The sequence below is a fragment of the Bemisia tabaci genome, chromosome 5 (assembly GCF_918797505.1).
Source record: "Bemisia tabaci chromosome 5, PGI_BMITA_v3".
Classification (NCBI taxonomy): domain Eukaryota; kingdom Metazoa; phylum Arthropoda; class Insecta; order Hemiptera; family Aleyrodidae; genus Bemisia; species Bemisia tabaci.
The window spans coordinates 4,223,780-4,251,178 of NC_092797.1; the positions used below are offsets into that span (position 1 = coordinate 4,223,780).

The 27,399-nt window shown below is 38.8% G+C and overlaps 1 protein-coding gene across 1 annotated transcript; it reads right to left on the reverse strand.

The window, feature by feature from the left end:
* Window positions 1-5,413: 5,413 nt before the first annotated feature.
* Window positions 5,414-26,918, reverse strand: LOC109043374 (zinc finger Y-chromosomal protein 1). Its single transcript, XM_072300611.1, has 4 exons — window positions 26,897-26,918; window positions 25,269-25,510; window positions 8,929-8,962; window positions 5,414-5,754 (listed from the first exon to the last, which is right to left on the reverse strand). The coding sequence occupies exons 1-4, from the start codon at window positions 26,916-26,918 to the stop codon at window positions 5,414-5,416; spliced, it is 639 nt and encodes a 212-aa protein (XP_072156712.1).
* Window positions 26,919-27,399: the final 481 nt, after the last annotated feature.

Consider the following 27,399-nt stretch of genomic DNA (forward strand, 5'->3'; position numbering starts at 1 on the left):
CACAACATGCACTCGTAGCACCATTTTGAGTCATCCTCTAGAAAAGCACGCACGTCCGTTAGTACGAGGGTCATCCAAAAAGTAAGTTCACTCCTTTCATATCTCCGAAACTGAAAGAGATAAATCAAATCGGTGAAAAAGAATTTCTTACTTATATCCTCGGCTCTCCATAGGTACCAAGATTTTTAAATTTGGACCACTGGTTGCCGAGATATTCGATTTTTACGTGAACAACTCCCGGCCAGTTCCGTCCACCAAACGACGCGCTGATATGAGATGCACCGCGCGCTGTCGCGTCGCTTTTGTCTTCTGGGACTCTCAAGGAGTACTTCTCGTCCATTATTTGGAGAAAGGGTGTACAATCAATGCACCACGGTATTGTGGAATATTGAATTCGTTGCGATTGGCAATAAAAAACAAGCGACCGGGTCTCTTGTCTCGTGGTCCCCTATTCCTTCACGATAATGCCACATCTCACACGGCGAAAGAGACCCAAAATGTGTTGGACTTTGCGTGGGAGGTGCCATCTCATCCTCCAAACTCTTCAGACCTTGCTCCGAGTGACTATCATCTTTTTCCGCAACTCGAGAAGCACCTAGGTGGCCAGAACTTCGAGAATGATCAGCAGGTGATGGAAGCAATCAATCGCTGGTTCAAGAGTCAACCATCAAGTGTTCTTTGAGAACGGCATTAAGAAGCTTCAGAAACGCTATGAAAAATGCATCAGTAGGAACGGAAATTACGTCGAAAAATAAGGTAAGATTGTTTTAAAGCTAATCTCAGAATATTTGAGTTGGTTATTCCTATATACGTAGATGTGTGGGGAACACAATCAATTCAGGTAGCGTGACGGGAATCGCAGCGCGTCGTTTGGTGGACGGAACTGGCCGGGAGTTGTTCACGTAAAAATCGAATATCTCGGCAACCAGTGGTCCAAATTTAAAAATCTTGGTACCCATGGAGAGCTGAGGATATAAGTAAGAAGTTCTTTTTTACCGATTTGATTTATCCCTTTTAGTTTTGGAAATATGAAAGGGGTGAACTTACTTTTTGGATGACCCTCGTAGTTTCTCACGAAACCATTTCCACCGCCACCCATTCCACCATTGAACCATTTTCTTCACGAAAGAACGTAGAATGAACATTTCAATACTGCCGTGCTGAGGAAAAACGCCGTATGAACCTTCAGGCGTTGCCAAATTTGATAAAACACGAATTTCCCGGTTAACTTATGAATATTTTTCCTCCAATTGTTCAGATAATTTTGTTCGGAATTTCACCTAAAGTTCCTGACAATTTCTAGGTAAAATGTTCATACCTTTCTTCAAAAATAAACACTTTATGGAAGGAAATTTAGCAACTCTCGAATGTTCATACAGCGTTCTTCTGTAGCACGGCAGAATAAAGCCACATTTTCCCTCGCAAATTGCATTTTTGCCAAGAGAAACATGGGCATTTCTACCTGAAAATTCCACTGATTCTTCTTCTGACCTCATGCGAAGATCGGCAAATTTTTGGAGAAAATCACACACGTACATCCTTGTAAGTAAATGAATTGTTTTAGTGCATTTTATAATGGCACAAATCGGCGGTGAAGCTCTCAAACCATGTACCTCGTTTAACTTGTTTTAAAATAAACGCTCTTATACGTATTATTTTTTGTTAAGGGGGCCAAATAAACATCTTTCCTTGAAATACTCACAGAATTTTTATCTCACGGAGAAAAATCACGGTCGTTTTAAAGAATTGTCGTTGAGTAATTTTTCATTTAAAAAAAAATTATGACAGGAAGTCTGCAACGCCGCAACTGAGATACCTGGTCTGGGAGTTCCACCGTCCACTGAAAAAAAATCGCTTGGATCTAGAGTCCAGACTCTTGAAAACATTGACAAGAAAAAATACTCTTGATTCAATCGGATTTTTGCTTGAATCAAAAAGAAATCCGCTTAAATCAAGAGGCTTGCCTCTTCGATTCAAGGAAAAATCCGATTGAATCAAGAGTATTTTTTCTTTTCAATGTTATTAAGAGTCTGAACTCTAGATCCAAGCTACTTTTTTCCAGTGTCTATATGTAGTGGTAAATAGTACTTCCGTATTAAAAAATGTGGTCCACATATTCTAGCTGGAGCGCAATTCAGCTATGCATTCACGAGTCACGACTGCAAAAATGTCGAAGGAAATCGACAAGCCCACCGTTCATGGAGGCTATTTCCATTTTAATCTTCCGTCACATTCGTACGGCGCAATGATACAACTATTTGAACTCTCCGGAATGCGTAAGGTATCACGCCGCATTTGAAGGCGTTTTCAAAAACAGCCAAGTTCCGATACCCGGATTATCGTTTTGCATAGTTCATATTATTTTGTTATATTCCGTACCACTTGTTTATTCTTAATCCTCGTATAAAAACCACCCATTTGCTAAATGCAATTCTAGCTGAAGCGCACTTAAGCTATGCATTCATGACTGCAAAAATGTGAACGGAAATCGAAAAGGCCAGCGTGCATGAAGGCTATTTCAATTGTAATCTTCCGTCACATTCTTACGGCGCAATGATACAACTATTTGAACTCTCCGGAATGCGTGAGGTATCACGCCGCATTTGAAGGCGTTTTCAAAAACAGCCGAGTTCCGATACCCGGATTAGCGTTTTGCATAGTTCATATTATTTTGTTATATTCCGTACCACTTGTTTATTTTTAATCCTCGTATAAAAACCACCCATTTGTTAAATAACAATTGAGGAGCTTTCCGGAAAAAGGGCACATACCGAAAAAACAAGTGAGAAAAACGCATTTGAAGTTTTCATTCCTACTTTCTGGGCACTGATGATGACATACATCGGAACTGGGGCACTCATATCAACGTTCATACACCTAGAATGAATAACGACCATTGGTAAAACTTACACTTCTTTCAGTGTTGTGGGAGGAATTTTTTAAAATTTTCCGTTATGTGCCCTTTTTTCCGGAAATGGACCGGTGGTTATAGGTTTTGGCTTTCAAAGCTAAATTTTCAAGACTTTAACGAGTTTCTAAACGAAAATAAATCATAATTTCGATCGCGAACGTGCGGGTGGATCATTTTCGATCATCGTTAATAAAAAAGACAGCAAAACACGCGAAAAAATCGAAAAATTAAAACCCACAAGGGACCATTAAAAATTGAATTATTAATAATTACAGAATTTCACGTGCCACCGGTAAAACGCATAGACAATCACTGCAACCCGATTATATTGCATTGATTAGCATAATCAGTGCGATGCATCTGTAATGAGGGATCCTTACTTATATCAGTACCCATCACCTGCCTGCCTGCGCCCTGCGCGCTATCTCCTCAACGTCGCGTCGCGGCGACCGTACCCAGGGGCGAAAAGATGAAATACGCCTGACTTAGCCTCACAAAACTTGGTCTCTTAGCTCCAAAAATTGATCAATTAAGCTGAAACTCGGGACATTGGTACATTAGGATGCGAGGAATCCGTTTCTGCCATTTCCGGAAAAAGAGCACATACGCGTATGTACCCCTTTTCCGGAATGCTCCTCATTTACTGAAGCATCATGTTGCCGAAATTCTGGCACTTGCTTCTTGCCACCCAAAATTAGAAAGAATCTGGAATAACCCCCCCCCCCCCCCCAAGTAGAAAAATTCCATCGTACTTCTCATGGCCTTGCATTTTCTAAAATAAATGAAATTCTTTGAACACATGACAGATAACTTTACATATTCAATACTGTATTTACGAAGAGATTAAAGAGATTGTAACATATAACAGGTACTTGAAAATAAATGCAACCAGTTTGTGAAAATAATTATGTTCACAACGCAATGTTCTAAAGGAAAAAATAACAGAAATAAAGAGATTGTGCAATTTACATAAAATTAGGCTAAAATAAATTTCTATGAAAAATAATACATAACTATTTAAAATAAGGCGAACGCTTGTTTAAAAGATCTAGTGCTAATGCTCATTTTCGAAAACATTTTGATTCTCGTAATTTGCCCGTCTCCGGTAAGAGCATTAGCTTTGCGAAGAAAAACAAGTAGCATCAATGACGGGAAGACACTGTTTTGATAAAATGGTGGGTTTGTTTCATACTCGGAAAGTATACATCTGCATCGTTATTTTCGGAGTTACTTCTGAGGTCTCCATTTTATCTGGCACTATACAATTAATTGTGAGGCCTGACTCCGCACACGACAACTCTATTGGTGAACATCCTCAAATATTGGTCTGGGCAGCAACCCAATATATACTAACAGTATATTGAAGCATAGCCCATTACGATTAAAGTAAATAGTCCATACTATACACACGTTCATGCCTGGACTCATACGCACAGTTGGTCGTATTTCTATCAGACGGAACTAAGCACCACAGGGGGAGGAGGAGAGAGGGGGGCTTGGATTGGCGGGTGTTGCGGAACGCGCAATTATTTTCCATAGCGCTTAGGTCCGTTTGACAAAGAGCGCTATCCGGGATTTTAAAATCCTCAAAAGGAACTCAAATTGGCGCTTCGTTCCGTTTAACAGAAATACGTCCAGTTGGCCTTCAAAACGACGCATGTCGATGGTGAAACTACCAGACAACGTATCTCGTTTGCGGTGTCTAAAAATCTCAGCTCTCATTTTTTCTCTCTCTTCATATCATTTCTCGAAGTTTTCACGCAATTTTTTTCGCGCTGAGAAGAATAATAACGAAAGCTTTCAAGAATAAACGTTAAGTACTTCCCTATTTAAAAATTAAAGTATGGCAAGAAGTCTGCAACATCGTAAACCGAGGTACGTGGTCTGGTAGTTTCACTTACGCGCCTTGTCCTCCGAGCCCCTCTACTCTGCCGTGCTAAGGAAAAACGCCGTATGAGCATTCAGGCGTTGCCATATTTCCATTAATAAAAAACGCATTTTTTAGGAGCATTCTGAATATTTTGCCTCCAATTTTTCAGATAATTTTGTTCGCAATTTAATCTAAAATATCTGAAACTTTGCAAGGGAAAACGTGCACAACTTTCTTCAAAAATACATGTTTTATTCGCAGAGATTTGGCAACTTTCTAATGTTCATACGGCGTTCTTCCTTAGCACATGAGTACATGAGTAAGATCATATTAGTCAATTCTAAAATTGCATCATAGTGTTATTTATTTAAATATTAATAATAAAATATGAAAGTTTGAGCTCTTTCAACTAATCATAAAGATATTGGTGTTTTATATTTTATTTTCGGTGTTTGGAGAGGATTAATTGGACTAAATTTTGCAATTTGGAACGATAAATTCTAGCCAGGTTTAAAAACAACGTATTTGCCATTAGTTTCCCGATGCACATAAGTGTTTTTCCAGAAGAGCCAGAATTTATAGTTTCAAATTGCAAAATGTAGTCCAATTGGAACTTCTTTGGTAGTATTGGTTTAGTATTGGATGTCGAGGGGGATATCGTGCGCGTTCTTGAGGTGCTTCATGAGCCAGCCGTTCTTGACGAAGGTCTTGTGGCAGATGTGGCAGCGGGTGTCCTCGGCGTGGGAGACCATGTGCTTCTTGAGCGAGAGCTCGATGGCGAAGTCGGCGTTGCAGAGGGGACACCGGTAGGCCCCGGAGAGCCGGTTCCTGTCGAACTTGGAGTACAGGGAGTTGAGCTGCTGCGAGAAGCGGGAGAAGTTGTGCCGCGTCGTGATGTGCCCCGTGACGTCATCCTGGGACGGGTACTCCGCCCCGCAGAGAAGGCACTGATAGCACCAGTTGGCGTCTCCGTCTGCAAAAGAATCGCCCAACAACCGTTATATTGTGGTAGGACTAGAGTCCCTTCATACTGAGAGTCAAGACAATGCGAATCCATTTCTGATTGGTTAACCGGATTTTAGGCCTTCACAGTGTCACAAACGGGAATAAAGATTACATTTTCACCAATTGCAAAGATTATAATCTGGAATGGACCGAGGAATTTCGGGTTCGACAAGGAACAAACGGAATGAGAGAAGGAACGGAGAAAGGAATTTAAGAATGAGCCGATCAAAGATTACGAAAAACGTTCAATTTGTGTAATCTTTATTCCCGTTTGTGACTCCATGAGGGGTGTTCACGTATTGACTCTCAGTATAAAGGGACTCTAGGTAGGACTAAGGGGCCGTTCAACAGTGGCGTGGCGTGATTTGCGATCTATCGATATTTACCTATTTGAAGCTGTGGTAAATAATCGATTATTTAGGTGTTCGCTACAAACACCCTGTCAATCGATACTTTTCCATGGGTTTAAACGGCCAATCAATCGATACATCGCAAAACACGCCACGCCACTGCCGTTCAAGTATTACGTGACGCACTTAGGGGGGAGGGGGGTTGAGCCAGCGTTAACGTGCGTTATAAGAGGGGAGAAGGGTCAAGCTGAGCGTTACGTAACAAATCCGAGCAGAGAAGAAAGAAAAAAATTTGAAAAAAATGTGCAAAAGTTGAAAATCCCGCCCTTTTAAAGAAAGTGGGGGGGGGGGGTTAGTGGCAGGCCAGTGTTACGTAATTCAAAGGGGGGTACAGAGCTGCGTTATGGGTGCGTTACAAGGGGGAGGGGGTTCAATAAAACGAAAAAAGTATGTTACGGAGTACTTGAAAAGCCCTAAGGTGACCAAGGGTAAGGCCCTTGATCGGTTCCTCATGGGGAAGCCGCAAAGGAAGCGTGATGAGTGGTTAAAGGGATGGGGTTGAAGCAGGAATGTTAAGGTGCTCGACGCTCGGAGGGTTGTGGTTCGACAGGGGGAACTGGAGGTTAGGCGTCGTCGAGCGCCAGAGAGTGAGAGTACTATAAAGCGACTTATTTATGGATTGCGTTAAGCTGAAAGCAACCAAGTCACATCAGCTACTGCCAAATGTAACTGGGCGATTCGATTTTTTACAAGAGAACGTTTGTTCGGAGTCCTTTGCAAGTTTTAAGGTATTTGCTTCGTATGATGTAAAAAATTCACTGAAATTTACACAAAAATCCGCACAACCGTTTTCATGTAAAAAATTAAACTGCACAACCAAAGAGCCATGCACAAAGTGGCCCATTTTTGGGCCCTCGAAATTGGGGTCGAAGTGAGGTTTTTTTTCATCCTTAGGGTGACCCTATACACATACTAAAATTTCAGATTGAGTATACGCACCGTTTTCGAGTTATGGGGGGGGGGGGGGGCAAAGTCCCCGATTTTCACCCATTTTTGCAGGTGTTTTAATGTCGAACTCCGGCTGTTACGAGGTACCAGATCTAGATATTGAAGCGCGGTTTGCGGTGATTTGTTCAGCTATTCCTGTAGTATTTTTCCACATCTTTCACAAAGCCCCAAATGGTTTTTCGGAGGGCGGGGAGGGGGGCTTTATTCATACTATCATGACCGTTAGCGCATCTTACTGACTTTACTTTGTTCTCTTCCCTCCACGCCGCGGTCATGATGGTATTTTCTGTTGGAGATTTTTATTCTTCTTTACATTTTACCAATTTTAATTAGCAATACATTTTCTTTACATTTTACCAATTTTAATTTGCAATAGCTTTTATTACTTGCTTATTTATTACTGAGCGCTTCGTGCTGTGAGAACTGATCGGCCGGCCGGAATGGTCCAAGGCTCAGAGCCTCAGTTTGATTTTACATTTCTCTGAAACACGGAGAAAAATTTCCAAATGGTGCTGGGTCATTTTTCCTGAATTTTTTTTTCCTACATCAGGTTTTCCTAATACTTTTTTCCTATTCGTTTTTTGTCCCATTACAGTAAGTCCTACGAGTGAGATGTCTCACTGGCTTTTTTCCTAAGGGTGTTTGTCCTAATTATCCAATAATAATTGAAACGTAAACATGAGTAGAGTAGAGGGAAATTTTTCAGAAAGAGTAAAGTTTTCTTAGCGAGCCGAATATAAGCGCGTGAACAGGAGACATCACAAGCTAAGCCTTCTATACCCTCATTATAAGGAGGAGGATGAAGCTCCACTACTTACGGGCATGCGGCCACAAATTTATCTTGTGAGGTACCTATGTTGTTTTTTTACTTTCTCGATCCCCTAGTTTTAAAATTGAATTTAGGACAAATGCCCCTAGGAAAAAAGCCAGTAGGACATCTCACTTGTAGGACTAACTGTGATGGGACAAAAAACGAGTAGGAAAAAAGTATTAGGAAAAATTGCAGTAGGAAAAAATGTTTTAGGAAAAATGACTTGCCACCTTCCAAATTTGTTTAAATTGAACATCATCAAATTAGCATCTCTTGCGTATTTTAGGCATATAACAGTCCAGGAGGAGTATGAACTAAAAAGAGCATGAAAAAGACCGTTTGTATTCATTTCTATTGAAAACCATCCAGGTTGCGCTTTATAAGTGTACGACTGATAAGTTTTAATGCAAATAAATAGAATACTTCTCGTTCAGAAAAATACAAAAATTTAATTGCAGGAATCGCCATTTAACAAGAATAAAGGAACAGCGACATAATGCACAACAACATTGGAACTAATTTTTTTCGAAAGATACAAACATTTAATGGTATATAATTACAGATTTAGAATTTAACGCGAACACAGGAGCAGTGACGGAAAGCACGAAAACATTCGAGCAAAGCACATGGATTAATTTGAAAAGACATGCAATATCAAGTAAGAACATGACTTGGTTTTTTTCTCATTGACTCTTCTTTTTCTTTCCATGCTATTGACCAATTTTCTGTTAGATAGTGTAGCCAATATTAATTGAATTAACCAGTTTTTCGAACCAATTTTTCAGTTCGTGTGCCTGAACTTTCGAATGATCGGGTCGAAAGAAAAAACTTTCAGAATGATCCAACTGAAAAAATAGTTCTCAGTAATCGTTTGGTCATACAAAGCGAACGTATATACAAAGATCGCGCACTGAACATTCGGTTTCGATACATCATCGACTTTTTGTTCTTTTTTTTCAAAGTATGAACTTACTGTGCGGAATATGTTTAGGTGTAAAAGGAAAGAACTAGAACAACATACATTACAAATAAAGGCGATTGGTTTGGTCGCACATAGGAGAAGAATAATCTATGAGAATTTTAATAGATAAACTCGCACACAAATCAACTGCAGCAGGTTGATATGTCTAAAGTGTTCTGTGAAATTTACTATTCTAGGAGTCTGTATTGTTATTCAGGTTACATTTTCTTGCTCTCTATTTAAATAGCCGGTGACTGTAGACAAAACGGCCACAGACAACATTTAAAATGCATAATATGGACCACGCAAAGTGCGCGTTTCAAAGTATATTTCAGTCTAATTTATCAGTGTAATTTTCGTGTGATTTTACCAAAGAGGAATCATCTCCAAGATGCTGCAAATCCATTGAAGGCATGCTGAGTTTATAAAAACAAAAAAATATATATCATTCGGAAAAAATATAGAAATAACAATAAATATGGTACAGTAGTATTAAATCTTCATGAGCAACAGTTTTCAGAGGACAATTGATATAAAGAAAAAAATGTAGTAAATAGGGCGAGGGATGTAATTAACCAGGTGGGAATAAGGAAGAAGTGAAAAAGTGAGTGAAAAATTTAAGTTTTTGTAAATTTCAAGTGAAAAAATAGGAATATCTTAAAACTATAACATTTGTTAATTATTATAACCTTTAATAATTAAAAATACGAAAAGGATCTTAATAATTTAACTATACTACTTGGCTACCAGTCTACCACTCTCTAATCTTCTTATTTCTTTTGTCAGAGGGGGGGGGGGGCCTGCCGTGAATTTTAGATAAATATAATAAATTTTAAATTCAGAAGATAGTAACGGTAGAAATCATAGTAGAATATTCAAAATTCATAATTAACATTTTTCAGAGGATAATTGATGTGGATGTAAGAGATAATAAATAGGATAAGGAATTTACACGGTGGACAGACGCAATGATAAAAAAATGAAATAATGAGTATAAAGTTGACGTTTTGTAGTATTAAATGGAAAATGGAAATGTGATACGTTGAGTTTTGTTCAATATTGTAATCTTCTCGCTTTCTAATCCCGAAAAGGGTCCAATTAAGGTAACGCTATTCCTCTCTGATCTAAGTGGATTCCATGTACATCCGACAAATGTCTCTTCAAATTTGTCGGTCTTGCCAAAATCTTGCCACACAATTGGCACTCCGTTTCACCCAAGTGCATCCGCATATGAGCGATTAGATCTTTGCGATATTTGTATCCCTTCTCACAATGCTCACATTTTAACTTGGAGCTGTTCTGCAAAGGAGTGCAAACAACTTCCAGTGACAATTTTCGGTTTCGGAGAGTCCTGGGAGTAGATTCTAAAACAGACCGGTTCGGAAATACAGAGCCTTTCGGTGAGAAATTGTGACTGTCAAGTTTCAATGGACTGGATCTGCTGCACACACAAGATACAGTCATCTACGGGCTGATTATTGAAATTTATGGACAAAGCTATAGATAAAGAGGACAAAGAGAAACTTGACCGATCCTAAAAACGGGTAAGGAGGCTGTTATGAACAGATAGAGACAGAGGCGGATTTAGCAATTTGGCAACACCGGATTCCCACCATTTAAACCTATGTTAAATAATCGATTCTTGTCGGACCACCTGGCCCCTCCAAGAATCGATACATTCCTATAGGTTTAAATGGAAAAAACAATGTTGCCAATTCGCTAGATCCGCCAATGGATGGAGAAAAGAACGGACTAACTACAAGGTCTCCTGTGGATTTTCGTTACCTTCTTCGTACATTACAGCCACCCGCTTCGACCAATAAGAGCGCTCAATTTTCACTTCGTGTTCTTCGTCTATCACTTCGTTTATCGATTTGAATAATCAGCCCACCAAAGTCAGGGTTACCACAGAACTTAGAAAATTAAATTCCCTGACATTTCCCTGACACATTTCGGTGAAATTCCCTGAAAACTAAAGATGTGACGGATGGTTAAGAGGGCATAATTGAAAATAGTTTTCAGGCAAAATTTCTTATTCAAAATCTCAAGCCCATTCTGGAGAGCAAATGAAGGTGATTTAACCAATTTTTCCTGACATTTTCGTCATTTTCCCTGGCATTTACTGAATTTCCCTGACTTTTTAAAATTCCTCTGTCATTTCCCGGTTTTCCCTGACTGTGGCAACCCTGCGAAGTACACCTTAGGGGAGACTTTACACGAGAATCATGTTGATCACATCAGAGATGATTCAAAACTCAAGTCCGTTGCATCTCTTGTATGCGGCAGACCCATTCCATAAAAAAGGTGCGTAAAATTAAGGTTTGAAAACAATGAATATTTCCTGCATTAATGAGAGAGATACATCGTGAGATTTGGACAGTGTTAAACAAACCAATCATGCCTACATTGAGAGGTTTGAATGAAGACCCCAGTGGCGAGGCATGACGATAATCGACAGTTTCCCACTTAAAATATGATGAAGATTCGATTATAAAGGTATACCCTGTAATCGATCCTTTTTCATACGTTTAAATGGCAAATGAATCGATCGATCGCAAAGCACAACACGCCGATGAAAGACTTATGTGCAACAGTTTGAGAGTGGTCCCATAAGTCAGATTAAAATATACATGACGTATCGGGAAAGAGCAACGGGATAGGGGCTTCGAGAACGAAAGCCACTCGCTAAAGTCACCTATGAATTCCATTGAACTACATAGCCACTTAGGTTTTTCTGATCCCCCTATTGATGTGACCCGTTTGCTCAGTGATAGTCTTGCTTGGACACAGTTAACCGATATGGTTGCATCTGAAAAATAAGGAAGAAAAAACGTTTTATCTTCTCAAAACCACCGTGGAGGCCATTTCAATTGGACGTGTTTCTGCCAAACGGAACTATGTGCATCAAGACATGAACCCTGCGACCCATAAGGATATATACATAACAAGGCTCACGTCGTAATGCACATAGTTCCGTTTGGCAGAAATACGTCCAATTCGAATCTTCTACTTTGCAGAGCTACTTGTATATAATAACTCGAATCTAGGACCACTTACTATACGAGTTTTGACCCAAATTCTTCTGTTAACAGTAAGGATTTTCTTAAAAGTGCCACCTGTAGAAACGATTGGTTTGTTCAACTATGCCAAGTTGTTAATCCTAATTATTAGTACTTAAACAGACCACATAAAGACCAGAATTATACATGCTTCACATACAGGTAGAATAGGACACGTGAGAGCTGATATAACAGAACACCTGTTGCTCCTGCTTGTCAAAAAAAATTCGAGATCTGCTCTTTACTTGGGCTGCGTTGAGCAGAAAGGAACCAAGCCACATCAGCTACTGCCTTTAATTGGGCAGATTAATTATTTACATAAAAACGGCTGTGCGGATTTCTGTGGAAAATTCAGTGAAATTTCTGCGAGGCAAATTCCATAACATTTTCAAGGGAATCCGCACAAGCGTTCTCTTGTAAAAAATTAAACTGCCATGTTAAAAGCTGAGGTGGCTTGGTTCCTCTCTGCTAAACGCGGTCCACTTATGGGTATCAGATTGGCATTTGAACAAATGGACTGCATTTTGCAATTAGGAACTATAAATTCCGGCCCGGTTTTAAAAACAACGTATATGCCATTAGTTTCCCTATGCACATAAGTGTTTTTTCAGATGAGCCAAAATTTATAGTTCCAAATTGCAAAATGCAGTCCAAATGTAAAAGATCTTTACGATTTCACTACAAGACCTGATGGGTAATTTGCAAGTGTCTGTTTAGATTGGAGACGTTTGAGAAAGCCTTGCCGCATATACTGCACTTGGTTTGAGCAAAATGGAGCTTCATGTGAGCGAGCAAAGCTCGATGATGTTTGTAAGTCTTTTCGCAATAATTGCAAGTGAACACGGAAACTTTGGGGGGACGGACATCGACATGCAGCATGCGAGAGTTCAAGGAATCTGAAACATACACCTTTAGATGAGAAAATTGACTTCATTTTGAAAATAGAACCAACATTTATAAGTCATCCTTGAAAGCACCCATTATCATAGGGAGTAGGGAGACCAGTGTCAGTTACGTAAACTTAAAATGAGCCAAAAATATTAGCTCCTAACTGCAAAATGTAGTCCAATAATTGCACTATATTTTGCAGGGAGAAACTCATGTTTATATCTCATTTTATAGACGAACATTATTGGTTAGACTACATTTTACGATTAGGAACAACAATGTCTGGATTAAACGTAGGAATATTTGTAAAAACAGGGAAGGCAATGGTGCATACGTTGTTTCTAAACTGAGCCAGAAATTGTAGTTTCTAATTGCAAAATGTAGCCCACTTCCTATGTAAGTGGTTTTATGGATGAACCAGATATTGAGGTTTTCATTGCTATATGTAGTCTTACCAGATGGACATTTCGCAGTTACATAAATACAGAAAATTGCACATGCTCACATACATAAAGATAGGATACATATGTAGTCTTACCAGATGGACATTTCGCAGTTACATAAATACAGAAAATTGCACATGCTCACATACATAAAAATAGGATACCATTTTAGTAGGAAATACAGGCACATAAAAAAGAGAAATACTTACTTGCATGAAGATTAAGTGAAAAGAAGCCGTTGGAAGAGCACGAATTGATGATATAAGCATAAAATAGATCGCATTTAGCAAAAAAGAACCAGCGCAATTACTGTGTTGTAAAAATGTTGATTCTTTGATAATCAACAAAAAAATCTCATAGCATTGCAAACAGTTTTTACTCACCACCAAAAAATAGTAACTTTCAAAGGAAAATAACTGTGTAAATTTTAATAATGTACATTTATGTTACGTATTTTTTAAAAAGAAGAAAGAATTGCTCGATTTTGAAAACACTGTAATCGCGCTGGTTCCTTTTTTCTAAATGCGATCCAAATAAGACAAGAAAATTAAACCAGCGAGGAGCTCTAATACGTAGATATCAGAGGAGCATTTGGTAGTCACCGATCGTCTACAGTGAAAATTAAAATTATAATTGACTAGGGGTCCGCCCCCTGACCACTTATTTCAGTCCGAACCCCCCCCCCCCCCCCCAAGCGCTTATCGTCTCAAATGTTATGACTTACCCGCTAGTCTTATGATTTTATATTATAGAGTAACATCAGTGAATTTCGCTCAAGATGTCTCAACGCTTCTCTGCCATGCTACTACCTTGATGAACCGTTGCGGCACACTGCACTAATTTATTACAGGGGATCCAAAGCACAAAAAAGTTAACCATCGTTTGAGCGAAAAAAGGATGAACTGTTAAGGTCTACTAGTGAGAATCTTTCGCCTGGAGAGCAGTTAAGAATGAATTGCATGCCTCCCATAATTCCTTTGATTAGCAGGATTATTGAACATCGCATTCAAAAACGAAGGGGCAAAAATGAGAAAAACAAGAGGGAGGAACAGGACAAAAATGAGGTAATTCAAGAACTCAATGAGCGTTTAATTACTTTAAATCGTTATATTCCTACAATACAAATTGCACGAAAAAGCGAAAGAAAAGGAAATTGAACAATTACACAATACAAAGATACAATTATCCAAAAGTACAGGGATTTCCTTTAAATTAAAAAATTAACTACTTTGCATAGTTCCAAGAGACTCTCTCATTAAACATAGGCATGGTAAATCGCCTTCAATCCCTCTGAATGCTACAATACCTACGCTGGAGCTGATTGAGTTGTATTCGGCAATAAACCCAAGTGTGTCCGTCCTGTCCGTGCGTCGCATAAAGTAGACTCCGAAATTCTATGGTTTCAAAGTGTACACACTAAGGTTTCAAAAACAGAAAATAATCGAAAAGACAAAACACACTGAATTTCAGTTTTATACAAAGTTCGGCAAAAACAAAATTATTAAACACTTTAATTTCATAAGTACTATACTAAACAATTGTTTCTGAACCTAAATTAGAGGATGCTAAGATCTATCTTTATTTACAACCAAATGAATTGACTTTAAGAAGATGGTTTTTAAAGGTGATCTGGGAAAGTCTGAATCTGAAAAGTTGTTATAAATGTAATTTTTCTTTTAAATATTTATTGACTTCATCTTAGGAGGTTGAAAATTGAGGTTCGAGAGGATCGAAATCAAAGTTCCTTTGTGCGTTATTTTTTAATATCTATCGGGGACGGAAGAAAGGCTACAGAAAAGGTATGAGACAGAATAGATCATCATCTAAGGAAGAAAATACCGTTTGACTGTTCTAAACTTAAAAGGTTCTCCGAAAGGAGAGAAAAAGAAGAGGGTAATTTTTAAATGGGCTACTAGAAAAGGGGTCGTCTCCGGGCGCAAAAAAGCGGGTTCTTGGGGTCTCGACCGGGTTCGGTCATCCGCAATTTTCAATTTAAAGCAAACAGACATTTTTAATCTGAAGCAAAATTGTTTCATTTTTCTTCCCCACTACATAGAGGTAGTTGTCTTATAATTTAAATGTAAAATGTAAGATCCTATCTTATAAGTAAACATAAGATGTGACTTACATCTAAAAACATCATTGTACAAATTGTAATTTCATGTACAAATAAATAAAAAAAAAGATTTTATTTTTTCTTCTCTAACGAATGTTACGGACAAGATTTTCTTGACGATGGAGTGTCGATATTCGATTAAGGCGCTGATCGGCATTGATGAACCAACATCATGTGCATTTCGAAGTTATGCTTGTTGGAATAGTTCTTTTGACAGATTTTGCAAAAAGTTTCCCCGGTGTGAGCGCCCCTGTGACTGGACAGACTCTTCGCATACTTATACCGAGCGCCACAAATATTACACACAAATTTTCCTTTTTCGTTCGATTTGTTAGGCTCGTTCCTGGGCGGTGCTGGAAGGACAAAAAAAGCACGTCAGTTTCAAAAAGAAAATCCTCTTCACATATACTTTCACCATCCATGAAAACTCGAGCGAATTGGCAAATATTTTAGAAACCGAATGGATTCCACGTCAAATGAGAGGAAAAAACCACTAAAAAGGGGCCCGAACAAAGTGGAGAAACGGTGCTGGGCCCACACCATTTGACAGGGAAAACGAAGCCAAACAATTCCAAAAAATTTTCAATTAGAATCAAAAAATTATTTTTATTTACTCTAAAGAGTACCAGTGCAGGACGGAGGGTGGGAGAGGGAGGGGGTGTTCAGCTCAGACAGCTTGCATTGGAAAATTAAGTTGAGGTCGCGCCGCGAGCTCTATAACGTTATGGGTCTTTTTAGACCTTATCAATAGATAAGGATAAGATCACTGAACCCAATAAACATTAGGGGTTCTTGGCTTTGTTATCCCTGCGAAATGGTGTGGACCCAGCACCCTTTTCCACCTTGTTTCCGCGTCAAATATATTCATTTTTAAAAATTCGGTAGAAGATAACTCATCTTGGTTCTTATATTTACTTTCGTAGCTGAACTAAAGAGAGCGCACTCAGAACCGCACGTTAACTTAACTTCATGGATACCAGAGGGAGTAGGGTTCCTGGGATTTCAGGTGGGGCGACCCCCCGGGGGTTGGGCTCCTTGCATAACAAGGGGGGCAGAACCTAGGGGTTGGGGTTCTTGGATGCCAGGGGGAGCACCCCGAGGGTTGGGTTGCTTGGATGTCAGGTGGGGCAGCCCTCGGAGGTTTTGCTCCCGTATAGTTATGTATCCCGTTGCTGAAATTCGTATTTTGTTGCCTGGACGAATGATTCGCCTTCAATTAGCGGGCTATGCAAAATGACTGTCGTGATGCACGAATAGTTGTATCAGAAGTTTGCATTAATATTGCGGAGTGCGCTGAAGGCGCTCTTCTGTATCCCATCTGAGTGACCCTGGTCAATGATGTTGACCAAAAATGTTCATAATTTTGGAGTCTTCAATAGAGCTGTTATTTTTGAAAAATGCCCGCAGAATATTATTTTGATTATTAAATAATAATATTTATTTTTGTATTTAAGTCTTATTTCAAAAATGAGAGTCCAAGCGCTTGGTTCAGATTTCGGTTTTAAGCCTCTTTGCTATGATCATCGCATTCTCATGCAAAGCTGAGGGAGTCGCCGTTTACAAGATCGCAAAATATTCGAAAGCGGTTGTGACCTCAATACGTTTCGCACGGATAAAATGAGCTTTCATTGATGAACTGTGAATAATCAAAATTGAACTTTGACTTGAACTTGAACTTTGAACTTGTACTTTGTCTACTGGTCCATTTGAAAGGCGCAAGGCTTGGATGGATGGAATGGATGTCCTCCGGGTTTCTACGGGCACTATATAGAACGTTTATGTCGCAGGCAATTAGCGATTGCCGGCAAAATGCAATTTATTCGTGTTGAATCAACAAATTAAATAATTTTAAAGTGAAAAAACGAGATAGGAAGTAGTGATTACTATGCTTTGAATTCTAACATACGTTGCCCCCTTCTTCTTGAATGCATGGTACGAGCTAGCACACTCGCGAGTTCGTGGAATGGAATCAATAATGTGCGTTGGGTTTGGTTTGGTTAAGCAACTAAACTAACTCATTGGCAAAGCGGAGAGTATCGCTGGATTTGAAGGCGTTCCAAGCTGAGGTCGTGCCTTGAATATCTTCGCTAAAGAAACCCCTACTATATCGATGTTATTGTAATTGGAATTTGACGAATTGACAAGTACGGAGCTTGCAAATTGCTGGCGATTGCTGACTGCCTGCGACATATAAATAGTTAGTTTTAAATCTTATCTGATGAGGAATTGTAAGCGTGAAACTCTTTTATCGGTCTTTAATTGATCCAAATCCACCAAGAACAGGTTTAAAACACTAATTGCAAAAATGCGTATCTCGTGATGAAGTATCAATTGGACCGCGTTAAACAGAAAGGAACCAAGCCACATCAGCTATTGCCAAATTTGATCGGGTAATTTAATTTTTTACATGAACACGGTTGTGCGGATCTTTTTGCAAATTTCAACGAATTTCCTTCATAAAACCAAGCAAATTCCTTAAAATTTTCGAAGGAATCCGCACAAACGTTCTCTCGTACAAAATCAAAAATCTCTGTTGAATTTGGCACTAGCTGATGTGGCTTGGTTCCTTTCTGTTTAACGCGGTCCAATTCTTAGTGCTGAAAACGCGAATCTCGGCATTTCTGCCGTATTTCCTACCATTTCGAGAAATTATTCAAGATGCTGATGGAGTCTGAAAAAACATCTTATTCTTGCTAACCTAAAGAATTATTACCCTTCTACTAACAATAAAGAGAAATGTGGACAGCTTTTCACTCTCCAGGAAAATCGTGTTTTCCGAGATACGCACTTCTGCACTTTCACCATCGATGAATGGGCCTGTTCCACGCAAGATATACAGCCAAATAAATCTACTCTCTACAGGTAAAATCGCAGAAAAATCACGTAGGGCGCATCAAAAAGTCTAAAATCCACCTCTTAGCGCGCAATCTCAGTAGTTTCAACACGATTTTTTCAAGTTTCCCGCGTCTGCGGGCAGTTTTTCTCAGTCAGCACAGGCAGAGGTGTAAAAAAACGAACTTGAGTAAACAAACGATTTAACTAACTTTTTCTATTGTATGATTTCAATCGTTTGTTTTTTTTTCTTCCTTTATCAAGCAAAGACCAAAACTATGAATCAATGGACCACTGGACAAGGTACGAATTTAAGCATTCTGATATATGCTACTTAACCAGAATTTCACGTAGAACACGATTCGCGCAACGAAAGTTACTGAAACCAACTCCTAACGGAGTTATTAACATTTCTATTTCACATTGGTTACAAGGAATTTGAACTACCCGCTCACAAGAAACTCAAAGCTCTACGTGAGTCAAATCGCGCACTACAACGGTTTCAGCAAGCTTCTCAATCGAGCAATGTTCATTTCCCAGCATGTGTTTTTCAAACTATCGGTAATTTGCTATAGCTAAGCCAAAGCGTCAAGATTGAGGTTGCCAGATTTTTTTTATCGCAGAGACGTTCATGATAACGTTTAGCGCGAGATTTGAATCACGTAGAGCATTGAGTTTTCATGAGCGGGTGGTTTGAATTCGCACGCATCAAGAATCATTAAATATCTTCGGAAGGAGTCGATTTCTGTCACTTTTGTTGAGCGCATCGTGTTTTGGTAAAGAAACATATATCAGAACGCTGAAATTCGTACCTTGTGTAGTGGTCCATTGAAACCTTTCGCGGGGAGAGTTTTTACTAGCTCACCAGATTAGAAAGCAATGTTGTTATTTGCTGACATATGTTGATGTAATGTTACTAATAGGGATGGAATGTTGAATCAGTATTGTCAGGATAAGACTGACAATATCAACATTGATGTAAGCTTGATAGACCGGCAATCAAGGAGATGTCAAGAAGTGTCAACCTGATAACAATGTTGACGGGGGCATATCAATATTATGTCAGATTATTGTAATGTTACTTCAACCTTACTATCAATGTTGTTTCAATGTTCAGCCAAGTCCGTGGCAGTAGCACATCAACATTGATGCAATCTTACCTCATTCTTACTAAGATGGATATAATATGGCTGCAATGTTGATGTGTAAGATGTGCAATATTATACTAAGATTGTATTAAGGTTTTATGCTGAGTGGAGAGGTCTCCCTCCGGGCAAACCTAACTACCGACCATGGAGAAAAACTGCGCGCATGCGCGGTATATTAGAAAACGCGTGTTAGAAACTACGCAAATTGCGCGCTAAGGAGTGGATTTCAGACTATTTTAATGTGTGCAGCGTGATTTTCTAACGAATTTACCCTTAGCAAGTATATACAGTTGGCTAAGTCTCTTGCGTGCAACGGGCTAATTTCTATGTAAAACAGGGCTCATGTTAAAATTGAGATGAGCCTTTATGCCAGAGGCGCAACGACTTGAGGCATCTTGGAGTACATCATTTAACTGATGAGCCTTGGATTACGCAAGAATACTAGCGTTGTGGGTGCGGTGGCGATTGCGGACGTGGTGTTTGCGAATAGACCATTTAGACAAGGTACGAATTTCAGCATTCTGATACATGTTTCTTCACCAAAATTTTACGTAGAGTACGATGCGTACAACAAAAGTTACCGAAATCAACTCCTTACGAAGATATTTAATGATTCTTGGTGCGTGAATTGAAACCACCCGCTCATGAAAACTCAATGCTCTACGTGATTCACATCGCGCGTTAAACGTTATCATGACAGTCTCTGGCAACCTCGATCTTGACGCTTTGGCTCAGCTATAGCAAGTTGCTTATAGTTTGAAAAACACGTGGTGGGAAATGAACATTGCTCGATTGAGAAGCTTGCTGAAACCGTTGTAGTGCTCGATTTGACTCACAGAGCTTTGAGTTTCTTATGAGCAGACAGTTCAAATTCCTCGTAGCCAATGTGAAATAAAAACGTTAATATCTCCGTTAGAAGTTGGTTTCAGTAATTTTCGTTGCGCGAATCGTGTTCTACATGAAATTCTGGTTAAGAAACATGTATCAGAAAGCTTAAATTCTTACATTGGCTAGTGGTCCATTCTCATATTTTGATGGTGGCGATTGCGGAGAGGCGACGCAGGGCCGTGGAGTTTGCGGATCAAAGAGTTCCGGTGGTGGCGATTGCGGACAGAGGGGTAGGCATTTACATATACTGCCCCCCCCCCCACTGCACTGTATATTAAAGAAAAAAATTACCGGCGTTGTGGGGCTTATTGGAAAAATTGACGTATGCGTCGTATCAAATCGTACAATCGTCGAACAAAATATGCGTTTGCGATCTTCCAAACGCACACTATGGGCAGATTCGTCGGTGATAGGACAAAATGTCCAAAAATAAATGTCCAGAGTAAAAAAATGGCCAATGTAAAAAAAGGGCCATGAAAAAAAAAATGTCCAAGTGCCTGAAATGTCCAGTAGCGGTAAAATGGCCCGAATAAAAAAATAACTTTACCGGGAATAGGTAAGGAAAACTTTGTATCACTGCTTCTTCATTATCTCCATGGATATTTCTGTAGAAAGCTTCCGAGCTCACTATTTTGCCGCTTTGTAAAATTATGTCACATTTGGGCATTTTTGTTTTTGGCTATAATACTGCTACATGAACATTCCAGATATTTGGACTTGTTTTAGATGTGAACTTTTTTTGCTTTGGGCATTTATGTACTTTAGGCTTTTATTTTTGGACTTTTTGCCATATTCCCGATTCGTCTCGTTAAGATTTTTGAAAACAAGTCTCACAATTTAAACATGTTTTTCTTTCTTTCATCAAATCTCGCATTGTGGGGCGACACGTTGACAGCAAAGTACGATAAAAAATTTTATGCCCGATATACTTCCGAAACATGTGGGATGAACTTCAACCAAAGGCAGATGATTGTAATCGATGTAATGAATGGCTCGAAGGCCTTGACGCCTTTTGTGTGACGAAAATCATTATGTGGAAGAACATCTCCTATCACATAATGATTTTACAATAATTCTACCTGGAGCGCACTTAAACTATGCATTGATGACTGCAAAAATGTGAACAGAAATCGAAAAGGCCAGCGTGCATGGAGGCTATTTCCATTTTAATCTTCCGTCACATTCTTACGGCTCAATGATACAACTATTTGAACTCTCCGGAATGCGTGAGGTATCACGTCGCATTTGAAGGCGTTTTTAAAACAGCCAAGTTCCGATACCCAGATTATCGTTTTGCATAGTTCATATTACTTTGTTTTCATTTCTAACCACTTGTTTATTCTTAGCCCTCGTATAAAAACCACCCATTTGCTAAATACAATTCTAGCTGAAGCGCACTTAAACTATGCATTGATGACTGCAAAAATGTGAACGGAAATCGAAATCACTCCTACTTTCTGGGCACTGAATATGACATACATCGGAACTGGGGCACTCATATCAACGTTCATACACCCTAGAATGAATAACGACCATTGGTAAAACTTACACTTCTTTCAGTGTTGTGAAAGGAATTTTTTAAAATTTTCCGTTATGTGCCCTTTTTCCGGTAATGGACCGGTGGTTATAGGTTTTGGCTTTCAAAGCTAAATTTTCAAGGCTTTAACGAGTTTCTAAACGAAAATAAATCATAATTTCGATCGCGAACGTGCGGGTGGATCATTTTCGATCATCGTTAATAAAAAAGACAGCAAAACACGCGAAAAAATCGAAAAATTAAAACCCAGAAGGGACCATTAAAAATTGAATTATTAATAATTACAGAATTTCACGTGTCACCGGTAAAACGCATAGACAATCACTGCAACCCGATTATATTGCATTGATTAGTATAATCAGTGCGATGCATCTGTAATGAGTGATCCTTACTTATATCAGTACCCATCACCTGCCTGCCTGCGCCATGCGCGCTATCTCCTCAACGTAGCGTCGCGGCGACCGTACCCGGGGCGAAAAAGATGAAATACGCCTGACTTAGCCTCACAAAATTTGGTCTCTTAGCTCCAAAAATTGATCAATTAAGCTGAAACTCGGGACATTGGTACATTAGGATGCGAGGAATCCGTTTCTGCCCTTTCCGGAAAAAGGGCACAAACGCGTATGTGCCCCCTTTCCGGAATGCTCCTCAATTATTTTTTTGAAGCGAAACCCAGCGGCTTCTTTTTACTAAAATTGTAACTAAGAGGCTTTAGAGGACAGGGCGCATGAGAGCAGTTTATAATATTTCGAGTAATATGTGTTTGAAGTTTCGAAACTACATGGATCCTTATGGCGGAAAGAAAGTTCAAACTGACTTTTTGATGCTTAAAAATTGGAATTTGGTGAAGAATTTTTCATTGAATATGCATTAAGACTGTTTCTATTTAAAATTATTAGTACCTCAATTTTTTCAAAAACTGCACCTATGCACCTTGTCCTCCAAGCCCCTCAATTCTGTGCGGTGGCAATTTCGTACAAAAACAAAAATAAATTAAATACATTATACGGGCGAATCCTTATGAAAATAGAAGGTGAGGAAAACTTCCGTTTATTTTTTTTCATTCATTTTTCAGAAAATACAAAACAATTACATTTGAGTGACAGTTCGTTTAAAATTGAACAGACTAAGTAGTAACGTAAGAGTTGTTGGAGACATGATCAGGAGGAAGAAAGGAATTACAATCATTAAAGGTGAGAATATACAGAATTGATAAGAATCATAGAGGATAGATTGTTTACAAAATCGAGTGAACGTTCAGATCGCGAAACAAAAATAAGGAACATGATGATGATGCTTAAATACAAAACCTTCAATTTCAGTTTTCAAAATCGACTGGCACTGGATAATCGTTTACACCAATCGGAACTGAAGTTAATGAATTTATTATTAAATAGGCGCAATGGCAATTCTTGAAAGTTGGCAACACTGTTTCCCTCCATTTAAATGTATGTAAAATGATCAATTCTTGGTGAGGCATACCTAAATCTATATTTTTAACGGATCTAAATGGAGGGAAACAGCGTTGCCAGCTTGCAGAATCGCCACTGAATAGGCGGGAAACAAATTTAATAATTAAAGTTATACAGAAGATCAAATTCTAATTGGATTGCATTTTGCAAAAAGGAACCAAGAGCATTCCACTGTTGCCAAGATTGTGCAACTATTTTTACCTTGCGAGTGTAGACTTATCATCCAAACAAGTTTCATCTTGACTCCCAACGGACTATGATTCAAGACAAAATTACCACTTTACATTAGATTCTTTGCATGATTTCAGTAATTTTTTGCGAAAAATGTAAGTTGCACAATCCTAGCAACATTGAAATGCTCTTGGTTCCTTTTGGCAAAATGCAAATCAATTGAATTACATTTTTCGATGAGGAACTGCTTTCTGGGTCACTACAAAACCACCACCTCGCAAGGAGAAACCATGGCACATGCGTTGTTTCTAAAATAAGTCAGAATTGGCGGTTCCTTATTGCAAAATGTGGTCCGATTTAAGTTCGCCATGAGATCATGAGACTGGAATCGACCAGGAGACAAGGTACGAATTTAAGCGTTCTCTTACACGTTTCTTTCCCAGAATTGGATGCATTTATGCTAAAAAGAACTATGTGCATAGGATTTGCATGTAACTTGGTTCCTTTTAGCATAAATACGTCCAATTTCACGTAAAACGCGATTCGCCTGAGGGAAATTACTGAGATCGACAATCGCGGGTCGTGCTCTACTTCAAATTTTGGTTAAGAAACGTGAAACAGAATGTATCAATTCGCTCTTTGTCTACTGGTCTTCTGGACGAAGCGTCAATAATTCTAAAAACAGTAAAAAATAAATTAAACAACATAGCCAATTACGAGAGGAATTCGGCGGGAAGGGTTTTCACTTTGAGAACTTCAATTGAGTGAGCTCCCCGCATGTGCGTCCGATAATGCGCCATGTTGGAAAAGACCTTTCTACATAATTCGCAGAATGTATCCCCGGTGTGCGCTTTCTTGTGATTGATAAGATTCTTATCATGAGCGTAACTTTTATTGCATTTATCACACTTGTATGGTCTCCTGTCAAACACAGTCACTCTCCTTATGACTAGAATAAGAAATAAATAAATATGAATCAGTGAGGATCATATGACATTATAAACACTGGATGCATTGCACTAAGAAAATCGTTACTTGCTAAAGTCACCATCAATTTTGCGTTAAGCCATTCACGTGTATACTCTGCCGTGCTAAGGAAAATCGCCGTTTGAGCCTTCCGGCGTTGCCATACTTTTTCAGATTAAATACGAATTTCCAAAGAAACAGTTGAATATTGTTTATCTTTTTTTTTTTTTTTTTTTTTTTTTTTTTTTTTTTTTTTGGTGTGAGAATTTCACTCCCCGTTTGATTTGAGATATGAGGTTCATCAAAAACTGTTCTTTCATTGGGGAAATTTGGCAACTCCTGAAGGCTCATACACGTTTTTCCTTAGCACGGTAGTGTATCTCTCTTCCAATACAAGACAAGTCTCCAAAAATCACGATATCGATGGAAAGAAAAAAAAACTCGCGAACAATTTTTCTTGACACTTGGCATTCCTATCGTACGTGAATGTTAATGAAGCGTAAGAATCGGAGAGGCGAGATCGTTCAATGATGCCCATTAATTGTTCGCCTTCGCACGATTGTATCTTTACGTGGGAGAGAGTGTATGGGCATTCTTTGAGCACTTAGACATTGTCTCATGATGTTTCGACTCTCCAGTTTCACTGACAAAATTGCAGTATCTAGTTTTGAGGAAAATGAACAGATATACGTTCTTGTAAAAAAACCAGACATTATTCGATGTCAGACTGACTAAATTTTGCATTACCTCGGATGAGAAATTTATTATCAGCTGACCTGACTGTGTCAGTGACGCACTATCAGACCGGTACCAACTTCTAATCAAGACTTACCATTTCGAGTGATTGCGACCCCGAGACGGAGGGTTTGCGCCTGTGGACGGTGGTCATGTGGGTGTCGAAATTGCCTTTGGTCGAGTACACTTTGTCGCAGAAAGCGCAGTAGGTCTCGCCAGTGTGGGCTCGGAGGTGCCCCAAAAGGTTGTGTTTGTGTTTGTACGCAGCTCCGCAGACGGTGCACACGTATTTTTTCGAGCCCCAATCGTACGTCCACAAGTCTTTCGCATTTCTCGAGCCTAGGTCAAACACAGAACACGACCGTAACTTTAGAAAATTGGACTACATTTTGCAATTTGGGACTATACATTCTAGCCCGGTTTAAAAACAACGTATGTGCCATTAGTTTCCCTATGCACATTAGTGTTTTCTCCAGAGGAGCCAGAATTTATAGTTCCAAATTGCAAAATGCAGTCCAATTAATATGGATAACTTCACCGCTTCCGGTCGGTCGGAAAGGTAATTTGGACTACATTTTACAATTAGAAACAACGATTTCTGGCTCAGTTAAAGAACAACGTAAGTACCATTAGTTGCCCTATACACATAAGTGTTTTTCCAGAGGATCCAGAATTTATAGTTCCAAATTGCAAAATGCAGTCCAATTAATATGGATTACTCCACCGCTTCCGGACGATCGGAGAAGTAATTTGGACTAAATTTTGCAATTAGGAACTAAGATTTCTGGCTCAGTTAAAGAACAACGTAAGTACCATTAGTTGCCCTATGCACATAAGTGTTTTTACTAATTAGTCATAAATTGTAGTTTTCAATTGCAAATTGTGTTCCATTATACATTGGCACAGGGTTTCCGAAAAATCTATGATAAAACCGAGGAATAAAAATCGATTGGAGTCGGTTTTCTGGAATTGTTGGTTCATCTCTCCCTAGCAAAAGCTGGATGTGTTAAAAGCAGAGCTACGCCGCAATGTTTGAACCCGCACGCTTGCCGCAACTTCAGAGTTCTATGACAAATTTTGGGCTAATTATTTGTAAATGGGTTGCATTTCGTTTTGCTTATGAATTTGTTTTTCTCTTTATCTCTCACGGAAGAAAAAATTGAATGAATTTTTACTTGGAATTTTACTTTGTATCCCAGCAGCCTGATTGTGGAAATTTATGTCGGCACGACAAGAATCGAAAATCTATATATTACACAGCGCAGATAGGACTATGTCTTGTATCTTGCCGACAAAGCCAGGTAAAGTTTCAACAATCAGGCTACTGGTTGTTTAATGATTGGAGGATACTTTGGGTATTAAATATGGATTGATAAATAATTCGAGCGAAACGGGTTGAGATGCAGAAGGAAATGTTTTAATGTTTTGAAAGAGACTCATTGGAAACACATGTCAGTACGGAAAGTCGTAAAGTAAATATTAATACATAAGTTATAAGAGTAACCAAAATAAAGATACATTAGAAAGCTTAAGGTAAACTATAATTGACGTAAAATGTTGCCGGGATCAGCCCGACCTCAAATAAGAATTTGAATAAATTGCTTCTGACTAAATTTTTTCTTACCTTGCTTAATTAGGGAGATTTTAAGAAAAGTATATGTTTTTTTTATATAAAAATGAGTTGACTTAAATGAAATTATCTAGCCACGAAATAAAATAAATTACCTTGGGATAACAGTTTTAACATTTTGTAAATAACTTTTTGACAAAATAGATTGTGACCTCGATGTTAAATTAAGTAAAGCTTTTTAATAAGAATTTATCTTACATGATCTGAGTTCAAACCGGCGTCAACCAGGTCAGGTTATATCTTTGATTGAAAAATTGTTCTATGGTGCGAAAGAATCTATGGACCTATGGATTATCAGCGAGACTGAATTAAACATTTTAATAGCTGGATTTGAGACCTAAGAAGGATATTAATGAGCTAATGGAAATTAACGTAACTAAGATAATTTGTAGTTGGATTGAAATAATCTAGATAGTATCAAGATATGGCACTGACTCGTTCTCTTAAGCGCAAAACGAGGTTACAACGTACAAAATTTGTACATACTTTACAATCATAATATACGAGTAATACGATACAATGTTTTATTTTGAAAGGAAGAATTGAAACTGCTCTTTTGCATCGTTAAGCACACATTAAAAAGTCTATTGCAAGGGTC